Source organism: Stegodyphus dumicola, chromosome 9 (genome assembly GCF_044657685.1).
Source record: "Stegodyphus dumicola isolate Sdum_Otavi_A_Nest chromosome 9, ASM4465768v1".
Lineage (NCBI taxonomy): Eukaryota > Metazoa > Arthropoda > Arachnida > Araneae > Eresidae > Stegodyphus > Stegodyphus dumicola.
Genome location: NC_140776.1, coordinates 49197897 through 49220717, shown reverse-complemented (window position 1 = coordinate 49220717; position 22821 = coordinate 49197897). Strand labels below are relative to the sequence as shown.

General features: G+C 32.3%; 1 protein-coding gene across 3 annotated transcripts in view; it reads right to left on the bottom strand.

Annotated features, from left to right (window-relative positions):
• The window catches only part of LOC118187381 (rho GTPase-activating protein 26-like), a 349938-nt gene that overhangs the window by 47101 nt on the left and 280016 nt on the right, over positions 1-22821 (bottom strand). For all 3 annotated transcript variants that reach the window (XM_035357592.2, XM_035357594.2, XM_035357595.2), the window contains 3 exons: positions 3744-3854; positions 978-1020; positions 825-886 (listed from right to left, as the gene is read on the bottom strand). In XM_035357592.2, the coding sequence (XP_035213483.1) occupies positions 825-886; positions 978-1020; positions 3744-3854 (216 nt within the window). The remainder of the gene's footprint in view (positions 1-824; positions 887-977; positions 1021-3743; positions 3855-22821) is intronic.

The window sequence follows — 22821 nt, the reverse complement described above, 5'->3', positions numbered from 1 at the left end:
AAAAGATTTCCCAAATAAAAGAGAGTTACATTTATATTTACCAAAATAGATTGCTGTAAATATACAGATAATTGCTGCAAATATTTTTTAAAACATTTTTGTACCATTTCATATCTGAACGATACATTCAAACGGAGAATAACTTCATACCCGGTATTGGGTAAAAATTTTTCCTATGCTTCTCTTTGGATTCTCATACATTTTTATAATTTAGGAAAAGAAAGAAAGGTAACCTATCATTATCTGATTGTAGAATTTAAAGAATTAAATTAGCTCGAAATTATTTAGCAAAACAGTATACATATATTTAATAAAAATTAAATTATTTTACAGATCTCTTTAGAATTTTATGGTGGCTAGGGCTGGTTTCATGAGATTTGTATGCTTTTCCTTTTATTTAACACCATATCAGCTGGCTTTCCATCAGAAATCTCTCATAATGGCATTTCTTCTCTTAAAGCAAATAACTCTCGTGGGTCTGATCCTAGCATACCGTACACACAAGATTTGGGCGGTTGTGATATATCGGGTGGGTTCAAACCAAAGCCCCCTGAAGATAATAGGCTCTGTCTTTAAGCGTCATTTTGGTGTTGGCGATAATAATCAAAATCGCGCCAGAAGACCGTACCGAATACTAGGATTTTACCACTCTTGAGCGCTTTGTTACAGAGAAAAATATATTAAACCTTCTAGTTTAGCACTTTAGCAATCTTGCTTTTAAGCAAGAAGAAAGGAGATGAGGATTTTGGCGAACGCCGTTTCCTCCAGACCGTGAGGAACTACTAGTTAATCAAAGGGAAATCCAGTATTTTGAAACTACTTACTTTTTGCAATCGTTTCTGGAGATCTGTCATGAAAGATTTAAAATCCTTTGCCACTTCATGTCCTGTAACGAAAGAGCGAAATTAATTGATCCTAGTCTGAATATTTTCTGGATGAATACGAAAATTGTACGATATAATAAAACACAGAATTACCCTGATGATAGAATGTGAGCCATCCATACATAAAGCTCAATATCTGAAAGGGAAAAAAGTAGTAGACAAATTAAATAATGTTAAGTAAATTTACATTATGATAAAGCTGCAATAAGAAAAAGATAATTTTAGCCCAAAGGGGCAATTTGTCCAGATGGGCTATTAATTTCGTTTTGACATTTTGTGTTGGTTCACTATAAATTAAGGAGGTTAGACTATTCTAACCTCCTTGCTATAAACGGGGTTTCACTTTTTAAATTGTTGCCACCAAATATTACAGCTAGCCCTGCGTTGTATTTAAAGAAATTAAATAACGAAGAATCTGCCTGACTGTATGTATGTTTCTCGCACTACGAAAAATCACCTAGAGTACCTAGAGACATCAAAAAACATTTTTACCTCCAGCGCACGAGACTGTGCATCCGAAATTATAAAGATATGTTTTTTAAAAATTATTTTGTGATATTGCTGTTGAATTGAACTTTATGGTTTAAGTGCGAAGAATATGATATTTAATAAATAAAGGTAACACTCAAAACGTTAAAAATAACGTCCCCTTTGGGCGTAATATAAAATCTAAAAGTCTTCAGATTAAAAAACATTTTTTTTTTTTTTTTTTTTTTTTAAATATTGGCCTAATCTTAGTATACGGTGAACACAGGATTTGGCGACATCATGATGAGCAGTAAAGGACTCATTTTTATGTTGGCGATAATTTTCAAAGTCGTGCCAAGGCCTTGTTGTACACTAGGATATTACCTAAATATTTTAATCTTAAAATTATTCCCTTTAAATGTAATAAAACGGTTAAAAATCCATTTTGAAATATATTAGGAATACGTATATATGCACAATATTACACAACAAAAAATTCCGAAAACCTTTTGACATACACATTCGAAATAATTTACGAAATTTAATCGTTGACCGCGAAATTCGTTTTTCTCATAAGGAAATGCATCTCACCCATTCTCATTCACTTTCATTTTCTCACACACATATAAGCGAGCAAGCAAAAAAAATAAATAAATAAATAAATAAATAAATAAATGCCCACCCGAATATGGGCACCTTAACAAATTCCGAATTTGTTTTATAATCTATTTCATATTTTTTAAACTTTAACTAATTTTTTATCAAGAAACTCAACGATTTCAAAGCAAGCAGTGGCAACACATGACACGGAATAAAATATTTTTATCTCCAGCGCGCAACACTGTCTATCGGAAATTCTCCCGATATGCTGTTTTTAAATATTTTTAGCCCAAAGGTGCGTTAGCTCAAATGCTCTCAAAACGTGTACGTATGTGCAAATGGGGAAAAAAAATAAAAATTTAAAAAAATGCCCCTTTAGGCGTAATATAAAATCCGGAAGCTTTCTGTGTGGATATTATTATTATTGGTACCAAAACTGTTCTGAATAACTTTTTTGAAAACAAGCAGGTTTAAAAAATGATGAATAGTATACGTGAAAAAAAACAGCTAATATTTAGTAATGGATATTTGCAAATGAAATTATAAATCACAAGTCTTCAAAAGCAAATATGAGCCACTGTATAAACGAAAACAGTTAAAAATGCAGAATCGTGGTTCTAGCATGGTGTCAATGATATAGTTCTTTTCCTATAAATTGATGGCATATTACCACCTGTTCAAATTTTTTTTTTTTTTTTTTTCCTTAAATTCCCAACCGATTTTCAGAATTAAAAAGAGGGGATTTTATTTTTGACATTTAAGTACAAATTAGACATTAGATTAAGCTCTGAAAATTCTTTTACTTTTTAAATTCCTACTATTAGCTCACATTCTCTCTATATCGTGTTCAAATTTTCAATCCTTAATAAAATATTTTTTATTCATCCACTCAAGTTCAAATACATTTTTTTAAACTTGCAGTGGATGACACTTGATGTTAATACAGTTTTTTTCACATACTAAAGTCAATTCCTACTTATTTGTTCCTGTTTATCGGAACTAAAGATATGCTGTTTTTTTATATATATTATAAGACTCACAAATAATGACCGTTTATTAGGAATTCTCATGTGCTGTAAAAATTAACTTTATAACAACCTATAAATAATAGATGACTGTGATAAATGGGATTTTGATATTTAACAAAAATAAGTGGCAACAGTAAGACAGAGTTCTAAAGATCTTTAAAGTGTATGGGAATTAAAAGAGTTGTAGTTTAATGTAGCGAAAATTCTTATGTAGCGAATATTATTATTTTTCATATTATTTTTATATTATTTCTAACTCGCGATACACTACGACTCTCTCGATGCACTCGACGACCAACACGGAACTTGGACTACTTCTTCGCAGCAGGTCAAGCACATGTCGCCTTGAATCGTGTGAAATCATTAGATGGAATATTAATTGAAGACCTGGACTGCTCGAAACTTACTGGAGAGGTATCTTGCAATAAAGAAGCATTACAAGAGATAGATAGAATGAGAAATTATAGACTATCATCAGCTTCTTAAATTAGAAACGAAAAAATGTAAATAATGTTAATAAAAAGTAACTAAAATAAAATTTTTCTTTGTTGACCTCAGTAGGAATTGACTTAAAAAATTTTTTTTATAGTACTTGTTAACACCATCGAAAGTAAATTTGAGTATAAAAAGCACAGCGCTTGGATAATAACACAGCGTTGTGATAATAATCATAAGATATACACAAAGTAGCTGATCAGATTTCAAGCCATTGTTTTGTTTTAACCAGGCCTTACAATTGTTTAGATTGCACTTTGCAACTTACCGTTTCGACAAACTCTGTTTTCTTTCGTTCTTGAACTTCCTGCAGAAAAAGTATATATCCTAGCGATGCTTGGGAGAAGTTCCGTTGCTCCATTTCCAAACTGGCATCAGCCTGAAAAGAAAAAATATCTTGCTTGAACTTCTAAGCATTAAAACTAGATGAAAAAAATCGTTATACTATGTATATATAAATGGTATAAATTAATTATAAGATATTATTAAAAGCAGCAGCTTTCTGGATTACGTTAAAAAGTTGTTGTTATTAAGGTTATACCAAAATAAAGTTAATCAAGATCATATTATAATTTATTTTCAATGTTCTTTTCTAGAAAGCAAAAACGTACTATCCGAAAAATTACAATAAGTAACATAATATATATAGAGAAAGTTAATCTGGAAAAAAAAAATAGCTACGGCAAATATCAATACACAACAACAACGACAAAAAAATACACGGTCTTGCAAATTATTTTAAATAAATAAGACAGAATTGTCCAAGAAAAAAATTACGACAAAGATATATTTTATTGGAAAAGAAACTAACAAATGCCCTATTGGAAAAGAAATTAACTAGCTTTCTATTTCTAAAGCTGTTAATTCAATAACATAAAAAGAATGAAATACTTTCTAATATAATAAAAATTTCATACACATTGGAATGCGATTTTATGTAAAAATATTATTACCAGTTTAAAATATCACAAAAAATTATTATTTTGAAATGAAATCTACGTATAAAATTACAGCTAGGAGTAAAATATGATCATTTTTAAATCATTAATTATTATAACGTAAAGGATTAAAATACTTATAACAGCATTAAATTTAACGTACGTTTTTTACCTTTACAAATTTAATGAATTAAAAAAATTCTGAAATTAAAATGAATTTAAAAAAATCCATCCCTCTTTTTTATGCAATCAACTGTACTTCCGATCATTTTAAAAAATGTGCAAGAGATACACGCAGCTATCTGAAATTATTATAAACTTTACAAATACATAAGATAAATTTTAATTTTATTGACATACAATTTCAATACATCTGTCGCATTTAATGAGAAATTCAGTGAACATTAGATTTTCACTAAACGTATGTTTGATGTTGTATCTTATGGTTTAAGAACCATCAAACCATATGAAAAAAATCTATTTCTCTATTATTTACAGGCTAATTTAGGCTGAAATAATATCAACTGAAGCAAAAAATAATCGTCCTACCTTTATTCCTGTAAAATATCGATTTTGTTCATAATACGCGAAATTAAAACGTACGTATCAGAGTATTTCTCATCCTGCAACTTTTTATTGAATGAACAAAGCTAGCAAAATCTCCTTTACATTACTTCTTCAAGAAACTTTTGTTTTGTTCAAGAAACTATATATTTTTACAAATAAATTGCATCTAACTTATCAAAATGCTAATTACTGAAATTATTCTTTTCAGTGCCAGCAGAAAAAAAAAAATCAGCCTAAATTTTGATAAAAATGGTTTTATTCTTTGCTCTAAAAACAAATTAATTTTTATAATTTTCAGTTGAAGTAAAAATGCAATACAGAACAATTTCGAAAAGATCAAAGATCAAAGTATCTACATCAGTGAAACCGTTTTCTTAGCAAACAACCTACACAAGTTGGAAAGCCGCTTTATCATGATTATGCTGTGTCGCGATTCTACTATAAGAGATCTTATTTATAATTATTTATTTACAAGTCATGTATATAATAAAAAAATTTTACATTGACAATTTCCTACTTTGGTTTCGACAAGACATAATGAAAACAACAAATTTCTTTTCTAGACCCACTTTGACAGAAAAAAGTTCATTCTAAATACATGTGCTAAACGCATATTTTTACAATCAACGATTCATTTTTGAGCAGGAATGACATCCAGATTTTCGCTAAGTAATAACATTAAACCAATCATATTAAGTTTCAAAATAATTCAGATATTTCTTATTCCAAAAGCGTCAGAAAGTTCCACGAACTTCATTATTTCTGTTCAGCATAATTCGAATTGTTACCACTACTGTTGAGTCGGCCCTAGGCGATCAGTAACGTTAACACCTCGCATAAATTAAACATATTAATAACTTAAAGCGAAATAATTCTTTATTCAATTGTCGCTCGACAGAACAGTTCAGGTGACGCCCTTAAAAATGAGCGCCCTAGGCAGCTTGCCAACGTCACCTATGCTTTGGACCGGCCTTGTTGACAGACATTGTAGTTTTTTCCGCCAGGTTCCTGGCAGATGCTTTTGAATATTCTACTTTTTCGTAATTCAAAAAATTTTCAAATTGCAATTGTCAATGTTATTAACGTTTACTTTCTGAGATTTGCCTCTGCGTCAGGACAAAAATGCTTCAGCAGGCAATCAAACAAGATCGGTGGCTGAAATGTGAAAATGCAGATGCTGAAATTAATTAAAAACACACCACACATGTTCGGGCATCAATTATAAATCGTCGGTTGTGATCAAGCGCCGATTGTATATGTACAAATATATCGCATTCTGGTACATTTCATGAATTCTTTTAGTCTATGCTTTTGTTTTGTTCTCATCCATTTACATACCTAACGACATTATGACAAACAATGTTTTCAACAACCAGTCAAAAAACTTTCAAAACTACTTCTTGTGACTAACATACGTACAAGCAATTAAATCTGAAAGCCCAAATGCAGACAATCTGGTGCGACCCATGTCAACCAAGTCAGAAAAGCTACAGAATCGTGGATAGTCATGTCTGGAAATGTAGCTCTCTCGATCAAAATTAGATGAGTGATTTGTCTGAAAATTCATATTTCCACGAAACGTATTGGTATAAATTGAAAACCACGGAAACCAGGGGAAAAAATCCCCTGACTTTATGCTGTGGTAGTAAGTCCCACATTCCTGTCTTTGAATATTGCAAGATGGAGAATGTCGTTTCGAAGTATTGATAAGCAGTTTTAGTTACGTGAATGTGAATACATTAATGAGCTGTTGACCTCAGTTCCAAGGAAATCCCAATCAGTTTGAAATTCATTTTTCGGTGATAAAGAATTTCTTATAAAAAGAATCTACGTATTGTAGGCAAATCTTTAAGAAATAAAAGCGAATTCTCATAACCAATATTTTTATATCAAAACTTTCAGTATCATATTTATAGCGCTATTTTTCACAAACGTGTACAAGATGCTAAATGAAAATCATCGATCAGCATCGAAATGTATCACATATTTATGTTTTACGCCAAAAGTTTAACTGATATGAAAAACAATACAAAAACATAATGAAATTAAATTCAGCTATTTTTCCATAAAATAACATAGACGCAGTGACATTTCTTCCATGGTGTTACACTGCTTTCTGAAATATAACCATCTATGAAAGAATGACTGGACATTTTCAGTCACGAAAGACTGGCCCTACACGTTTAAGTACTGCTTTATGGTAATGCTTACCACGGATATTTGACTCAGGCGAAGGATTTAGAAAACTTACAGCTTCCTCTTGTTCATGTTATGATAGGAACACGAACTCGTATTCACGTTATCATAGAACTTGCTCCTGTTCACGTTATTACGGAAACGGACAAGCAGTCAGCTCATTCTTTTAGATTTGATCGCAACTCGAACTAATAGTATTTAATGGTCTTATCCACTCCGTCAGTGACGACAAGAACCACAACGAGGTGTTGAATTGTTGTACGAAATTGATTAAGGAGAGATTTGTTCTTATGTTGGATACTGCATTAAAAATAATCACAACCAGATTTCAACAGTTTCATGTTCTTGCTAAGCCTATAAGTATTTCTCTTGCCTTCTTGGCATGCCTTTGTAGTGTAGTGGTCAGCACGCTCGACGCGTATTACAGAGGTTGTTTCGAGTTTTTGCAGTTCATTACAAAATACAGTCTCAAAATGGAATACCAAGTACTGTAATATTACCACGAATTATCCTCACGATCGTTGTTAAATGCTACTTCTTGTAAGAAGAATTTTCATGAATACAAATTGATTAAGAAGCAACTGAGACCTAAACATGAACGAATACCTTATGTTTAAGGAATCTCACTACACTATCTTCATAATATTAAATGGATAAATAAATGAAACAAACTTCTAGAACGCTATTGACTATTTTCTCCCTCCCCTTAAATGCAAATCGATTACCAAGCGAATAGAAATACAGGCAAAAGCAAACTTTAGAATGTTGTAAATAAGCTTTTATTTATTCCTCAACATGTCGTTCTGACATTTTATAAATCTTTTGATAAGCATGGAGAGGAGCGGCAAATGGATCATCCCGAGCGACAAAAATTGTGAAGAAACGCCAAGAAGTGTTTGTTAATGCTGTCTAAAAGAAAAGGGAAAGAGGAAGGAATGCTTCAGTTTGTCTGAAGATGGCCAATCGGTCGTTCGTAGTTGGCTAAATGGTCAGAAAACAGACTTTAACAAAAAGCTTTACGAAATCTGGTGCCATCATGGAAGAAAATTCTAAAGCTATTAGTTTCTTACTTGTAAAATAGCCAATATAATATAAGTGGTTTCACTGTATTTAAAGCTATCAAATAAATACTTTATCGCCACTGCCACTAAAATATATATATTACATTTTGATCTTTTCTCGTATTAGAGGAAATAAGAGAAATGAATTTATTCTTAATTTTACACACGCTCTCTTTTCCTCTCATTCTATTAAGGATTAACTGTATAGAAACCAAACTTCTTCCTTTGGGAATAGAAAATGTTTCACTTCAGAAACACTGAAAGTTAAATAAATGTGACATTAAAATTTGAACAGAAGATTTATATTGATATAGGAAAAGAGACTAAAAATGAATTTTATCTATTTCATACACCTTAAAAATAAAATAAAGCAAATAATTTATTTCTCATAAAATTTTTAATTACAAACTCGTCAAAAATTTTAATTAAAATCTCGTCATGTCTATTTTGTTCAGGCGTAGAATAAGTATTTCATGTGAAAGTTTTCTCGCTTAATAATTACCTTACTTCCCATTAATGACGGCCTGTCAAACTGTCTACTATTATCAAATTGAAATAATTTCCCCCTCATTGCTATGCCCATCAAGAATGAATTTATTTGACGTTGTAGCGAATAATATACCTCAGATCTGATGACAGAAGAAGTTTATTTGTCCTGAAAATAATTTACTAAAAAATTACACATAAAATTTTTTAAAAATATCTTTTGAAGATATACAATTTTTATAAGAAAATGCTGACTACTAAAGATCTGCAGGATGGAGATATGAAAATATTTACCTTTATATTTACCAATCAAATGATCGGTCTTTAGCAAATATTGTCGACTGATTTAAAACATTTCTCTATGAAAACATATATGAACATCTTTTAAAACATCTATGAAGGAAGATTTACAGAATAACAGGTTTAGAATTTCTAGAATAATATGCTGTTGCTTTTCCAAAATTTTATTCTTCAATAAATAAATAAAACATAAAGTCAGTTTAATTTTATTAACTGACTTTATATTTTATTTATTTATTAAGTTAAGAAAAAAAGATCCAATCTTTACTTTATATAACAATATTAAAATTTTTTAAACTTTTCTTACATTTATCAAATGCTTATATAGTATGTGTTTTCAACAAAGCAATTCTCATTACCTAGCCAACATGTCCCATTCTTCTAGCATTTCATTTAAAATATTTTTTTAAAAGCATAATCAAAGTTCTTAAATTAAATTTCTTCTGAATGAGGTTATAGTTAGTTTTTCTAGTTAACTTTTCCGGCAAAGGATAGATTTCCATAATACATGAAGACTGGTTAAGACTGGTTCCATAATACATGAAGACTGATAGCTGGTTAAACACAAGACGTTCAAATAAAATTTAAAAGTGTCGTACATAAACAACATAAAAATTTGTCCTACTAGTATTACTGAAGTACAAAAAATTAGATTTCATTAGCATTATTCCTATGAATAAAATTTTAATGTCGTGATTTCGAACAACTTCAGCGTTTTTATAGAAAAAATTTCTTAAATAATTTTTTAAATATTTATGAATAAGTTAGGAGTTGGAAAATAGAAAAATTTTCAACGAAACTATCGTTTGCACACTTTCGGCTCTTTACACATTATTTTAAACACTTCTAATATTAATCTACAAGAAACTAATTTAAAATATTTTCCAAGTAAACAATCTACAATTCGGTAAAATGATAATAATTTTTTTTCTATGATTATCAGTTACATTACCATCAAAAGCCACTTTTTAATACTGAAAATCTAAATTTACTTCATTTATATACCAAGGTCCTAAAATTTCAGAATACTAGCAAATTTTTATATACTTAAATTTATTATTTTACAACATTTTGTATATGTTATGTATATATTTTACGCTTCAGTTACCTTTATATTGCATAAGGTGCCCATCAGAACTAGCTTCCGTAATATATATATCATAATAAAACCTTACACCATTCATATATCAGTTTCAGGTGAAAAGGATCCAACCACATCGAGGAAGAGTTTTTTTTTTTTTTTTTTCTTTGGGGGGGGGGGGAGGTGCTCATTTTTAAGATGATAATGGAAAAGGAGTTTCCTTTTTATATTTTACTTTTTTTAATACTGCATTAGCATACATTTAAAATTAATTAATCTTGACAAAGTTTCAAGTCATCAGTAATACAGCAATTAGGATGGTTAATGTATTTTCCACATTCGTATTACAAAAATTTTGTATCTAATGTGCTAATTTCCGAGCTGTAAAGATGAATTTTTATGCTTAGGTTTCAAAATACCTCGTTATCAACTATATTAGCTGATACTATTTCAGCATTTTTGAATCTGAATGTTTATTTTTTCAACATTCATCCCGTTTGTTCTATATACTCAGTGAAATAAACGAAACTTCAATTAACATTTCGTTCAATAGATGGCGCTATTGTATTTATGGAACACATTGTTTTGTTCTTTTGTTGGTCTTTCACGAAATGAATAATTTTATCGAATATCCATTGATAGTTTAAAGTGCACCAAAATTAAATTAAAGTAACTTGAATACTAATTTTTAGTCCGAAGGGGCTTTGCCACTGAAGGACTATTATTTCGTTTTGCGATTTTGCGTTAAATCACTATAAATGTCCGTTTCACTTTTCAAACTGTTGCCACCAAATGTTAGAGTCCTGCATTATATTTGAAGAAATTAAATAATGAAAAATCTGCATAAAATGTATGCATATTTCTCGCATTGTGATAAAACAACGGTACCTAGAGCCATCCAATTTTGAATGACGTAATCCTACTGCCCATATGGACATCTGGAAGCCCAAATTTGGAATTTGTTTTATTATCGATTTCATAATTTGTAAAACGTAATTTGTAAACGAATTTTTGAGTAACAAACTGGAAGATTTCAAAGCGAACAATGGCAACGTTGTACAGAAAAAAACATTTATATCTCCAGCGCGGGAGACTGCGTATCGGAAATTTTAAAGATATGCTCAATTTAAAACTATTTTGCGATATTGCTGTTGAACTGAATTTTATGGTTTAAGTTCGAAGAACGTGATATTTAATAAATAAAGGTAACAGACAAAATGTTAAAAAAATGCCCCTTTGGATGTAATTTAAAATCTGAAACGTTTCAGATTTTTTTTTTCAAATATTTCCCGCCCCCCCCCCAACTCAGTCATTACAAGTAAAATTTGCTACAAAAATAGAGAGAGAAAAAAGGAGGATAAAGAAAAATCTGAAAGGGTTCAGATTTTAACGGTCGCCCAAAAGTGTTTGTTAAAAAGCGTTCTTTTTATTTCCCCTTTTACGCTGTCGCTAAGCTCGCAGTTTACCAGTCTGCTGCTGTACTCACTCCTAACCCATATCTTTTTTGTCTTTTTAGCTTTATAAATCCATTTTCTTCGCACTTATGCCACATACAATTCAGCAACAAAATTACAAAAATTCTAAACGCAGCATAGAAACATGTTTATTCCCGATGTGTTAAGCGTTGGCATACTCTTTTCTATTTTATATAGTCTTTTCTCAGTTCATCAGATCAATGCGCAGTTTCTTTAGTAAGACGGCTTACAAGACTTTTTTTTTTGTCTGTTATTATTAACGTTCTGTATGACAAATATATTAATTAAATATCACGTTCTTCGCCCTTATACCACATAAGTTTTGTTGAAAACAGCATACCTTTAGAATTTCTGATATACAGTCTCGCACGCTGGACATAAAAATGTTTTATTCCATACAGCGTTGTCACTGCTCGCTTTTAAGCAATTGAATTTTTTAATCATAAATTCATTAAAGTTTTATAAAATATGAGGAATTATAAAATTCGAAATTCAAAATTAGGGCTTCCGGGCACATGCTCGGGTGGAAGATTACATTATTCAAAATTTAATGGCCCTAGGTATGGTCGTTTTACACAATGCGAGTAACATACATACATACACGCAGATTCTTCATTTTTAATTTCTTTAAAAATAATAAAGAATGATAATATTTGGCGGCAACAATTTGAAAAGTGATAGAGTCGTTTATAGTGGACGACGCAAAATCTCGTTTCGAGACTAATAGCCCATTCGGATTGACGTCCTTCTGGACTTAAAAAAATTTGAAATGTTTCAGATTTTAACGGTCTCGCAAAAGGGTTTGTTAATGTTTTTTACGCTCTAGCTGAACTCGCAGTTTACCAGCCTTCTGTTACACTCATTCTTACTAACCCATTTCGTTTTTTTTTTTTTTTTTGTCTTTTTAGCTTTATTATTAAGAATGATTTTCTTCGCACTTAGGCACATATACAATTCAACAGTAAAATTACACATTTTATTTTCCGATACCTCAAGTGAAATTACTTGAATAACTTTGAATGAGTGCTGAACATTTTTAGCGTGAATAAAAAATTATCCAGCTTTGCTCAACGGAATGCGACATTCCCAAACATTTGATATCTCAGAGCGAACTAAAAATCGCTCTTGAAAACCAAAGTAAACTGCAGCTTTGCCTGCACGCTAGATGAATTCAAAACCTTGTTTGAGAAAGAAAAATTAATGCTAGTATTTTTCTAAGTTACACAGCTCTCTAAAGTACGATTCTCCACATTTATAAGTACAAAAAATAATATACAGAGACAACGCATAACAACAATGCATAACAAAGACTTTCGTTCTCAATTATCAACAGTTGAATCTAGAATTAGAGAACTGTGCAGCCACATGTGTTTCATTAAATGTTTTTAAGCTTTTTTATGTTATGCCTTAATGTATAAGCTTATATAAATTATATAATATAATTATAAATTTAATTTATGTTATTGTTGTTGTTTATGCTTACTTGTCTGACGTAGTCACCCCAAGCCCACGAAATTCCTCGTGGCAGAGAGAGCTAGATTACGCCTGCCATTGGCAACAGTACCATTCAGGTGACAGTGCGATTTAGCTCAGTTCCGCCCCAAATTTTGATGGAGAGCACCCAAAGGGGACGAGTCCAGGGGTATCCCACCCCTCTCCCCTTCCACCAAACTACACAAGAGGACTTTCTTCTCGCCGCATATTTAGAGTGCCCCCATGCCGCAACGACACTATTACAAACATCCGTGCCTTCTCCGGGATTCGAAACCGGGCCCTTCTGCACGGTAGTCAGCGACGCTAATCACTAACGGTTGGGCGGTGCAAAATTAATTTATAATTGTATTACATAATTACTAATAAAAATTTCAGATAAAGAGTAATAAACGAATAGGTATTAAACCGAATTACATATAACGATTAACTTGCAGGAATCGAATTTATTGTAACGATGATGCTCTTAGAATTAATGTAAAATATGTGTTGTAACAAAAATTGGTTTGATTTATAGTTTTGGGAGAATCTCTATGTATAGCTAACTTTTAACTCTAACTTATTACGTTGATGACAATATGAAATATTATGGTAAATAAAAAAAAGATTACCATTTTATTTTTTATTTATTGCTGTGTTAATTTCATTTCATGGACAGTGAATAGCCGTTTACATATTTTTTACTTTACAGTCGCTTACTGTCTACATCATTTGTCTACACCAATTTTTAAATACCATTAACTTGTAAGATAGGCCTACGAGGCTTCGCTAGAGGAACTGATTCTAAAAATGCGACCCCGCGAGTCAGAAAGTTTGGGAACCGCAGTCTTAGCCTAACAAGCTTTCTGCCTCCTAATATTAGTCTAAACCTGAGTTTCGAAAGCGACGTATAGCTATTGCGAATACGACAGAGAATGTAAACAGTCTTAAAAGTAAGCCGCACTTCGAATCAAAATGTAAGGAATCATCGCACGCACCCCATGCGTGCGTTCATGGTGTTAAAGCTGTTATTATGTCCAGCTAGCATTTGGAAGATCCCTAGTTCAAATATCGGCAAGACTACAGTAGGTTTTTTACGCTTCTTGCTGTGGTTGCGTATGGTAGATCATCCTCACCTGGATTTAGTTGATACGATCTCCTGTCTCTCGCCAGTCATCCTTGAAGTTACATGTAATGAAATATGGAAATGTAATGAAGTATCGTATTCTGCCTTTCGTGATCTTATGATGTAAACAGGTAACACATCCAGTTAGTAACTAAAAGATTCAAGGTGACGTCATAAGTGGATTTTCACGATCCGACTTCGAAAAATCAAATGGTCTCCATAAAGTAACCTTAGATTACCACAGAATGACAGCCGATTAGGCTTTCTTTGAGGTTTTAAGTTTCTTGGTTATTACAAATAGCTCATGAATGCATCTACTATGGCTATCCTGTCAGAAATTTTATTTATTTCAAGCTTAAAAAAACAGAGTTTTGAAGTTTAGACTACTTTTTGTGAAACGCAAGCACTCATTCCGATTTATCTAATTGAGCTTCTTCTAGTCACAAAATTAGTTAAAAAATAAGATAATCATTTAAAAGATAAAGAAGAAAATAAACAGGCCATTACAGCTTGTACTTTTGTTACAACGTCTGGTTAATAAAGATGTGAATGAATTTCTTTACAGTAAAAAAAGTAAATATTATCTGTCTACAAGAAGCATGACCAGACTGCCTACAGCCAAAAACCCTTAGGTACATTCACGAGGAGTAATCAGGTAGCAAAATACGCATGTAAACCCGCAAGATTGTTAAGCGACTTCTGTTAGTTAAACTGATTGCTTTCTGCTTTCCGATATCTTGAATGCAAGTATTATACATTAAGTGGTTTTCTCTCACTGTCGGTATATTTTACATCGTGAAATAAAGCAAACGGGCTCACATCCATCTACCCTATTTCGTAAATAAATCGGTTCAAATCGCACATAAAACTTTTTTTTTATTCGTAATTAAACAACTTTTAACAAGAGCTACTATTTACAGTAAAATAGGCAACGACAGAAAAAGAAATACGACAGTTTCATTTATAGGAGCTTGGGATATTGAATCACGCAATGGCAAGCAATTGATAGACTACAATGTAGAAATAACAGTTAAAGTGTATCAAAAATCGAAGTGCGAAGACGGTTTACACAAAAATCAAGAAGACAAAGCAAAATCTGATATAATAGGGCGATCAAAGAAAAGACAAAACCTGCCAATCAAAAACTGATTTAATACACAAAATTTGACTCCAGATCAAAACCTCAATTCACTTAAATATGATTCCATCAAAAGTTACAGAATGGTTTCTACACCACAGTTTTTAATCTTGAATACCTGATATAATCGCAATCTGGCCAAATGCGCCCATTCTAGGACGTTACCTCCAAGCTCAAAATAATATGAGGGTTGTCCCTAATTTCTTCATTTGGGTGTAACTGGTTCTAGTTGGGGATCCCAGGATTCCACTCCGTAGATAAATGCTCTACCAACTTAACTAGCTGGACTAGCTCATAAGCTCAATGTATTCCAGGATTCCACTCCTCCGCAGATATATGCTCTGCCAACTAGCTGGACTGGCTCATAAGCTCAGTATATCCCGGGATTTCACCCGGCAGATATGCTCTACCAACTTAACTACCTGGACTGGCTCATAAGCTCAATGTATTCCAGGATTCCACTCCGCACATATATGGTGCACCAACTGAAATAGCTGGACTGGCTCATAAGCTTAATGTATCCAAGGGTTCCACTCCGCAGATATATGCTCTACCAACTGAACTAGCTGGACCGGCTCATAAGCTCAATGTAATTTTTCATATTAAGACGAAAGTAATTTGCCTTTGATTAACATTTCCAGTTGCAAAGAGATTGAGACTATCTGTCACAATTTCATACAGAATGGTAATAATAATGTCTGTGTATAAGAGCCGCCCAGACGGTATAGTGGTTATGGGAGCCTGACTGCGATACCAAAGGGTCCGAGTTCAAATCCCGGAGAAGACATGGATGTATAACTGCCCGTCCTTTTAATAGGATGGTAGCGGCAAATATATCCACATATTTAAATCTTCCGTTGTAGGAAACTGTTCGGCAGACTACCGAAAACGTTTTCTCCGTCTATTCATTTTGACCATATTCTTTGTTATTTTGACTGATGTTCGTTAAGTAGCTGTCACACATTAATTGCTTTACATCACCAACCGTTCAAACCATTTTTTACCAGTTTTACTATTAAAAGAAAGACTGGAAACAATATTCTTCCATACAAGAAGAGTAGCCAGTACCACATTTGCACCAATTAATTATCTATATCCAATCTTTGGTCATCATAATCGCCCAGAACAACAGCTAAAAAACAGTTTCCCTGTTACTGGCGACAGTTATAAAAAGTTGAACCAGAATGTTGGTTGTCTCAATCTCAATATGTGATATTAATTAGCCTTACATGTAAACATGCGAACTTATAAACAAACGCACACTTATACACACATATAGTATTACTCTGACAATGAAAACCAATGTTCAAGAAGTTAATAATAAACCTGCTGTCAGGACTGTCGAATTTCAAATTCACGATCGTATTTTAGTATCTTTTAGTGTATCAAAATCCCATTTTTAGTATATTTTAGGAGAGACAACTCGACTCGTTAAGAATTTTAATACGTAGATGAAAGGCTGGTCAATTATTAATACGGATAAGATAATGAAATGTAAAGATAACAAAAGCGAATGCTCATTTTAATGAATAAAAGCATGATAGTTTTTTTATCATTGGTTATGGACTCAATAAAAAATTTCTATCACATCAAGAACAATTTTTAGAGATATAAAAACAAATTATTTATAGTGAATACAGCTGTCCAAAGAAATAACAAAGACTGAGTTAACATTTGAAACTTTACGCACAAATATATCCACATCTGTAGGTCTTTCGTACTAGGAAACCAAAGGAAAACTATATGAATGGATAAATATGCACGGAAAGGTAATTCAGCAGACTGTCGAAAACTTTTCTCCGTCTGTTTATCTTGATAGAGTAAAGCTAAAGTTGAGACGACCTTGGAATGTTGAGAACTCAAATGTCAAAAGTTACGCAAGCGACTTGATCGATTTCCTTCCACTACCTCCCAAACACTAATTTCTAAAACATCTAAAAGATTGTCATGATATAGATAATTTTAAAAGATAATTTTGAAACAGAAAATTAATTTACTTTGGTACGACCAAAACAAATTCATTTCTTTCTTCTTCATTCAGTGCAATCGAAATTTGAAGGAATTTTGAGAATCTAACTAAAGAGCTTCTTTGCGCGCTCCGCTCAAAATAATTTTATTAAATCAGTAAAATACCCATAATTAATTGTTAACAGACAATAAGAAAAGAAGTGGTTACCAGGACGCCATATAAAAACTTCGAAAAACTGATGTCTCTGTTAACTAAAAATATTAAAATATGTCAGTAAAAATTTTAAAAAAAAATGAATTATATTAGATAGCTCTCTCAAACTATGACAGTTTCGGTCACGTGATACCCGTTAGAAAAAATACGCGAAATTTGTCTTTACAAGAAAATTGTCTACAAGAAACGTTAAATCTAGTTAGTAGTTCCTTAGCCTATTAAAGAATTTTTAAGTAAATACCTGTCAAATTAAAATAACAAACCTGTCAAATTAAATATAAGTAAATAAAATAAATTAAAAGAATATATACAAAAATGTCAAAATTATATGACATAAAACACTTCCACTCAACGGAATTGGTGTAGACTTTTGGGAGTAGTATAAATTAAATTTCTATATAAATATTATTAAATAACGAATTCCAAAATTGAACACTTCTATAAATGGCAATTTGATGCCAATATTTCTAAACTAATGTTTCTCCACTGTTAGGTGCACCTTCCGTTAATCGCACTCGAAAATGTTTAGCTGTACTTAGTTATATTTGCGGACGGTCCAGAAGACTTAATACCTTGGATAATTTTGATCGGTAAAGATTTTTATTTTTATTCACCCCTCAATAATTGGGCAACAGGAAACACTTTCATTGTTGAAATTTTTTTTTCTATGCGCCCTTATGAATGTTTTTCTTCTTTCTTCATTTTCTCTTTTATTATAAATTGAAGAATCTGCGAGTGAGTTCGTCACCCCAGGAAAAGACGGTGAAACTTAGAGCCACCAAGTTTTGAACACGCATAGCCCCGTACCTATGTATTTGAAATCAGAACTTTGATTTTTTTAAAATTTTTATTTATTTATATAAACTTAGTGCATATAAAGTTAAACGCAAATTGGAGTCAAAACAACGCAATTCCTCAACAATATTAATAATTACATTCTTGTGTAAGAGGTTTAACAGAATATCTAAACAATTCAAAATTAAAAAGGATCATAGTAGTACAAACTAAAAAACTAAAAATGCAAAAGCGAAAAAATATACAAGAAATAAAAAATTAATCTCTTTTTAAGCTCTAAGTTTATTTTACTTCAATCCTGCAGCTATAGCGCAGGACGGGTATAAAAATTTATTTAAAATGTTTGCCTCTTATTAAGTTTCTTTATATATATATCACATTAGAGCAAAGATATTTTAACTTTAACAAATTTTATTTTATCTCTATATTTTGAAAAATGAATTTTTGGGGGTTATTTTTAAGTAAAGTTACTTGATCTTAGATTCTTCTCATTTACAGAATGCCATTTTTGCATGCCTCACCATTAGGATGAGCATTATATGAGACAACGCGTTTATATGAATTCGGATTGAAATATTAAATGTAATCGAAAAATTTGCTGCGGTTGGAAACTTGTTCTGTTTTGGGATCTGACATCACTAGGCTCTGTTTGTATGTGAATTTACCTGTTTAATGTTTCTACAGTATGCTATGTTATGGTAGTTTTCTTTATACACATATTTTTCAACTATTTGTTTATTTTCGGCAATAACATGAATTTTTTCCCTTACTTTTCAGCCAAGACCATACTTAAAGCTAAGATGCACAAGTTAGTGCATTTTCGAAGGGTATTAAGGGACGAGTCATTTCAAGAGATATTTAGTTCATATTCGGTTTGGGAATTTTGAAGCACCACGGAACAGTCATAGAAAGGCACACTTCTTCAGAGGATCTATTATCAGTCTGAGTTAAATTGTCTATAATAGCATGAAAATGGGGGGGGGGCAATGAACAAGCGGACTTCCTAGCAAAAAGAGGGGCTAGCTTACTACAACATCCTAATGCAGGAATTTCTTATTGGAGGATTAAACTGTTTTTAAAAAAGTTATTTACATCTAATATCTTACGAGATCTTTAGCCTCGTCTAACCTTAAAATGTTGGAGAATGTTAAGTTCTCCTCTTATGCCCGATAGTCCAAGACGCAATGCAGTTGCGCCTTTCCATCTGCCTACAGGACATGATTGTATTGCCGCCCACCTGCACCGCATAGGCATTTCAAGCGATCTTATTTGTTCATTTTGTGATTCTGCGCCCACCTGCACCGCATAGGCATTTCAAGCGATCTTATTTGCCCATTTTGTGATTCTGCAGAAGAAATGGACATTGACCACCTGCTCCGATGTGGGGCTCTTCGTGGTCTTACAGAAGAATTGAAATACTGGGAGGCAAGAACGCTTTTTAGGCAATGACTTCGGTCTTTTTGTTATTAGTTCAATTGGTTGTAGCCTCTGTTTATAAGATTTTAGTTCTTCGTAACTTTTTGCCTAGCCATTGGGGTAGGGGTATGAAAATGGGTATTAAAGCTATTACCGTGAATAAAAAATAAATCAGATTTCACCGTAAGAATATTTTAACATCAATGAAAATTGATACAGAATACGCAATTTCATCGAGCGATATCAAATATAAATATTAAACACAGAGAGAATCTATACTCTAATAGAAATGTCATTTATCATTGTACATTATTAAAAGAAACTAAACTATAGCTATATAACAATGCTACATAGATTCGCCTAAACATTGAATACTTCTCTATTAAGGAATAAAAAGAATAATAGGTCGAAAATAAGAATACTGTGCTCCACTTTTATGTTACCCTCCCCTCGGAAAAAAGTTGTAAATTGCTTAAAAAAAGTAGTCACGCGCACTTACTACTCATGATCATTCTAGTCATAAGATCGTTGCCTAGCAACCGTATAGCGCCCACTTTTTTATGAGCTGTGAGATCGACAGAAGTTTAATAAAGTATAGTAACAAAAATGCAATTTCACAGAAGATATAGAAAAAATAAAATTCCCTGAAATAATAACGAGTTTTCCCAGTCTTTTAAATCACATTTTTATTAAATTCCCGAAATATACTATTTAAATTGCCAAGATTATTCAGAAAGAGTGGGTTTTTCATGCGGAAAATGAATAAAAAAAATACAGTAAAATGTTTTGTTTCGGTTCGGCTTAAAATTCAGACCGTATTCTGTTTTATTTATCTAGAAATTACCATTATAAATGCTCCTTAAATTTAGTATTACGAGTTGCCATGACTACTAAGCTGAAAGTGTTTGCAGAAACAGTTCAGCTGAATTGATCTGGATGCTTTTTCTAAACACAATACTTACCGCTGACATTAATGGTAACAGCAGTTTCGGCATTTTATTCCGCAATTTCGATCTTAATGAAACGATTTTTATTGTTCAGTGAATGCACTATGAATTAAAGCTTGGTACAACAAAATCAGGATAAAAAGAACTATTGGACCTCAAGTAAATACATCGTTAGATTTGATTCATTTTACACTCGCAGCTAAAAGACAATCTTTGCGGATATTTTCCAAACTCGGTGAATATTTATACGTTTTTCAATAACTTTTACAGACTTTAAATTGTTTTTTATGCAGGGGAGCAGCAGTAATCGTAAAATATCAATGGTTTCCTGGGCCGAAATCGAAATCCAGGTCTCTTTCAGTGTAGCTAGGTGTGCTACTAAGTTCTTATACGACTAGTGACGAGGAGACAAGCCCAGTTGGACAGTTTAAGCTAATAATGAGTCACTGCCAACTAAAGTTTAGTTCGGGAGCCATTGTAAAGGGCATCACATTTAAATCATTTGAGGAATCGAAACCAAGACCTTAGAATTACTAGTTAGTTATGTTGACTATTACATCCTGACGGCACATAAAATGAATTTTAGAGTTAAGACATTTCTAATTTTAACAAATTTTATTTTATGCTTAATATTTTGAAAAGTGATTTTTTTGTGTGTTAAGTAAAGCTATTTGAGCTTAGATTTTATGCTTTTGTAAAATGACAATGTTTCATGCCACACCATAAGGAGGAGCACTTGTATGAGACGACAAATTGATATGAATTCGAATTGAAAGATTGAATATAATCGAAAAATCTGCTGCAGTTGGAAACTTTTGCGTTTTAGGATTTGACCTCACTACACAGTGTTTGCACGTTAATGTTCTACTGTATGCTACGTATGTTCTACTGTTGGCTACTGTACGTTATGTAAGTTCACCAAAATAACCATCAGATGCATAAACGCAGGTTTACTATGGTTTCATTATTGGTCACAATTTAAAAAAACAAAAATTGAAAACTGTGAAAACCGAAGCCAGTTTTAACACACATTAATTAAATTTGACAGAGATAAAGCATTCCATAGAAGAATAATTTGTTAAATTACGTTTTCAGGCTTTTATAAACTCCTATAACCGAAAATCGCATCTCACCAATAAGGCCAACCAATAAGAATTTAGCTGTGGAATATTTGTAATTTCGTCTTGACTTTATTATCGGTACTAAAATATGCTAAAATGAATGGGGCGTTTGTTAGGTTTGTCAAATGCGAACGCGAGGCAGTTTCTCTTAAAAGTCCTTCACAAAGGTTTGCTCTGAAATACATGAATCTATGATAGAAAGCATACGTATCACAAATATCATCGTTAAAATCAACTTGTAGAGTCATTAGGTTATTCTGAAGGAGTAGACGTGAAAAATGTGCAATGCTCTCGCCGGGACTCGAACCTAGACCTAGACCGTTACACCACCAAGGCGTGCTAGATGAAGCGAGAAAATATCTCATATACTCCCCCTTTTAAAAGGCGACTGGGAATTAGGGGACGCAATCACCCAATCCTGGTGGTGACGATTCATCGCACACCACATTTCAGAATAGAGTTCTTTAGGTTAATTTTGAAGCAGGAGACGTGAAACATGTGCAATGACCTCGCCGGGACTCATACGAACCTAGACCTCTCGAATACGCGCCGAATGTGCTTCCGTTACATCACAAAGGCGTGCTAGAAAGAGGGAAAAAATACCTCACAAACTGAGGGTCTCAAATGAGAGCTAATTGACCATAAAAAAGGCCTTCCGGGACTGTTTGTATTAAGAGGCTATTTTCATTAAGGTCATTCTAGGAGTACTGGCTCATATTTACGTTATTACATACAGGAAAACTACGAAATTCTGTGCAGTCGAACTCTTTGCACGGAATCAAATCCGAGATGAACTAGCGGTGTTCTGTCCTGTTAACCATATGAGATTCTCCAAATGATTAATTATTAAAACGATAATAAGTGCATCAAACTTATTTACGCACACAAAGGAAAAAACAAACATAGAAATATCTTCAATTATTAACGCAATACAACTATCATCGTAACAAAATGATGAATAAGAAAACAGTCAAAGAACTCTTTTGTAAATGTCAGGTGGTTTATTGTTCACACTGGAAGATGCAAAACCTTACTTAAAAATAAATT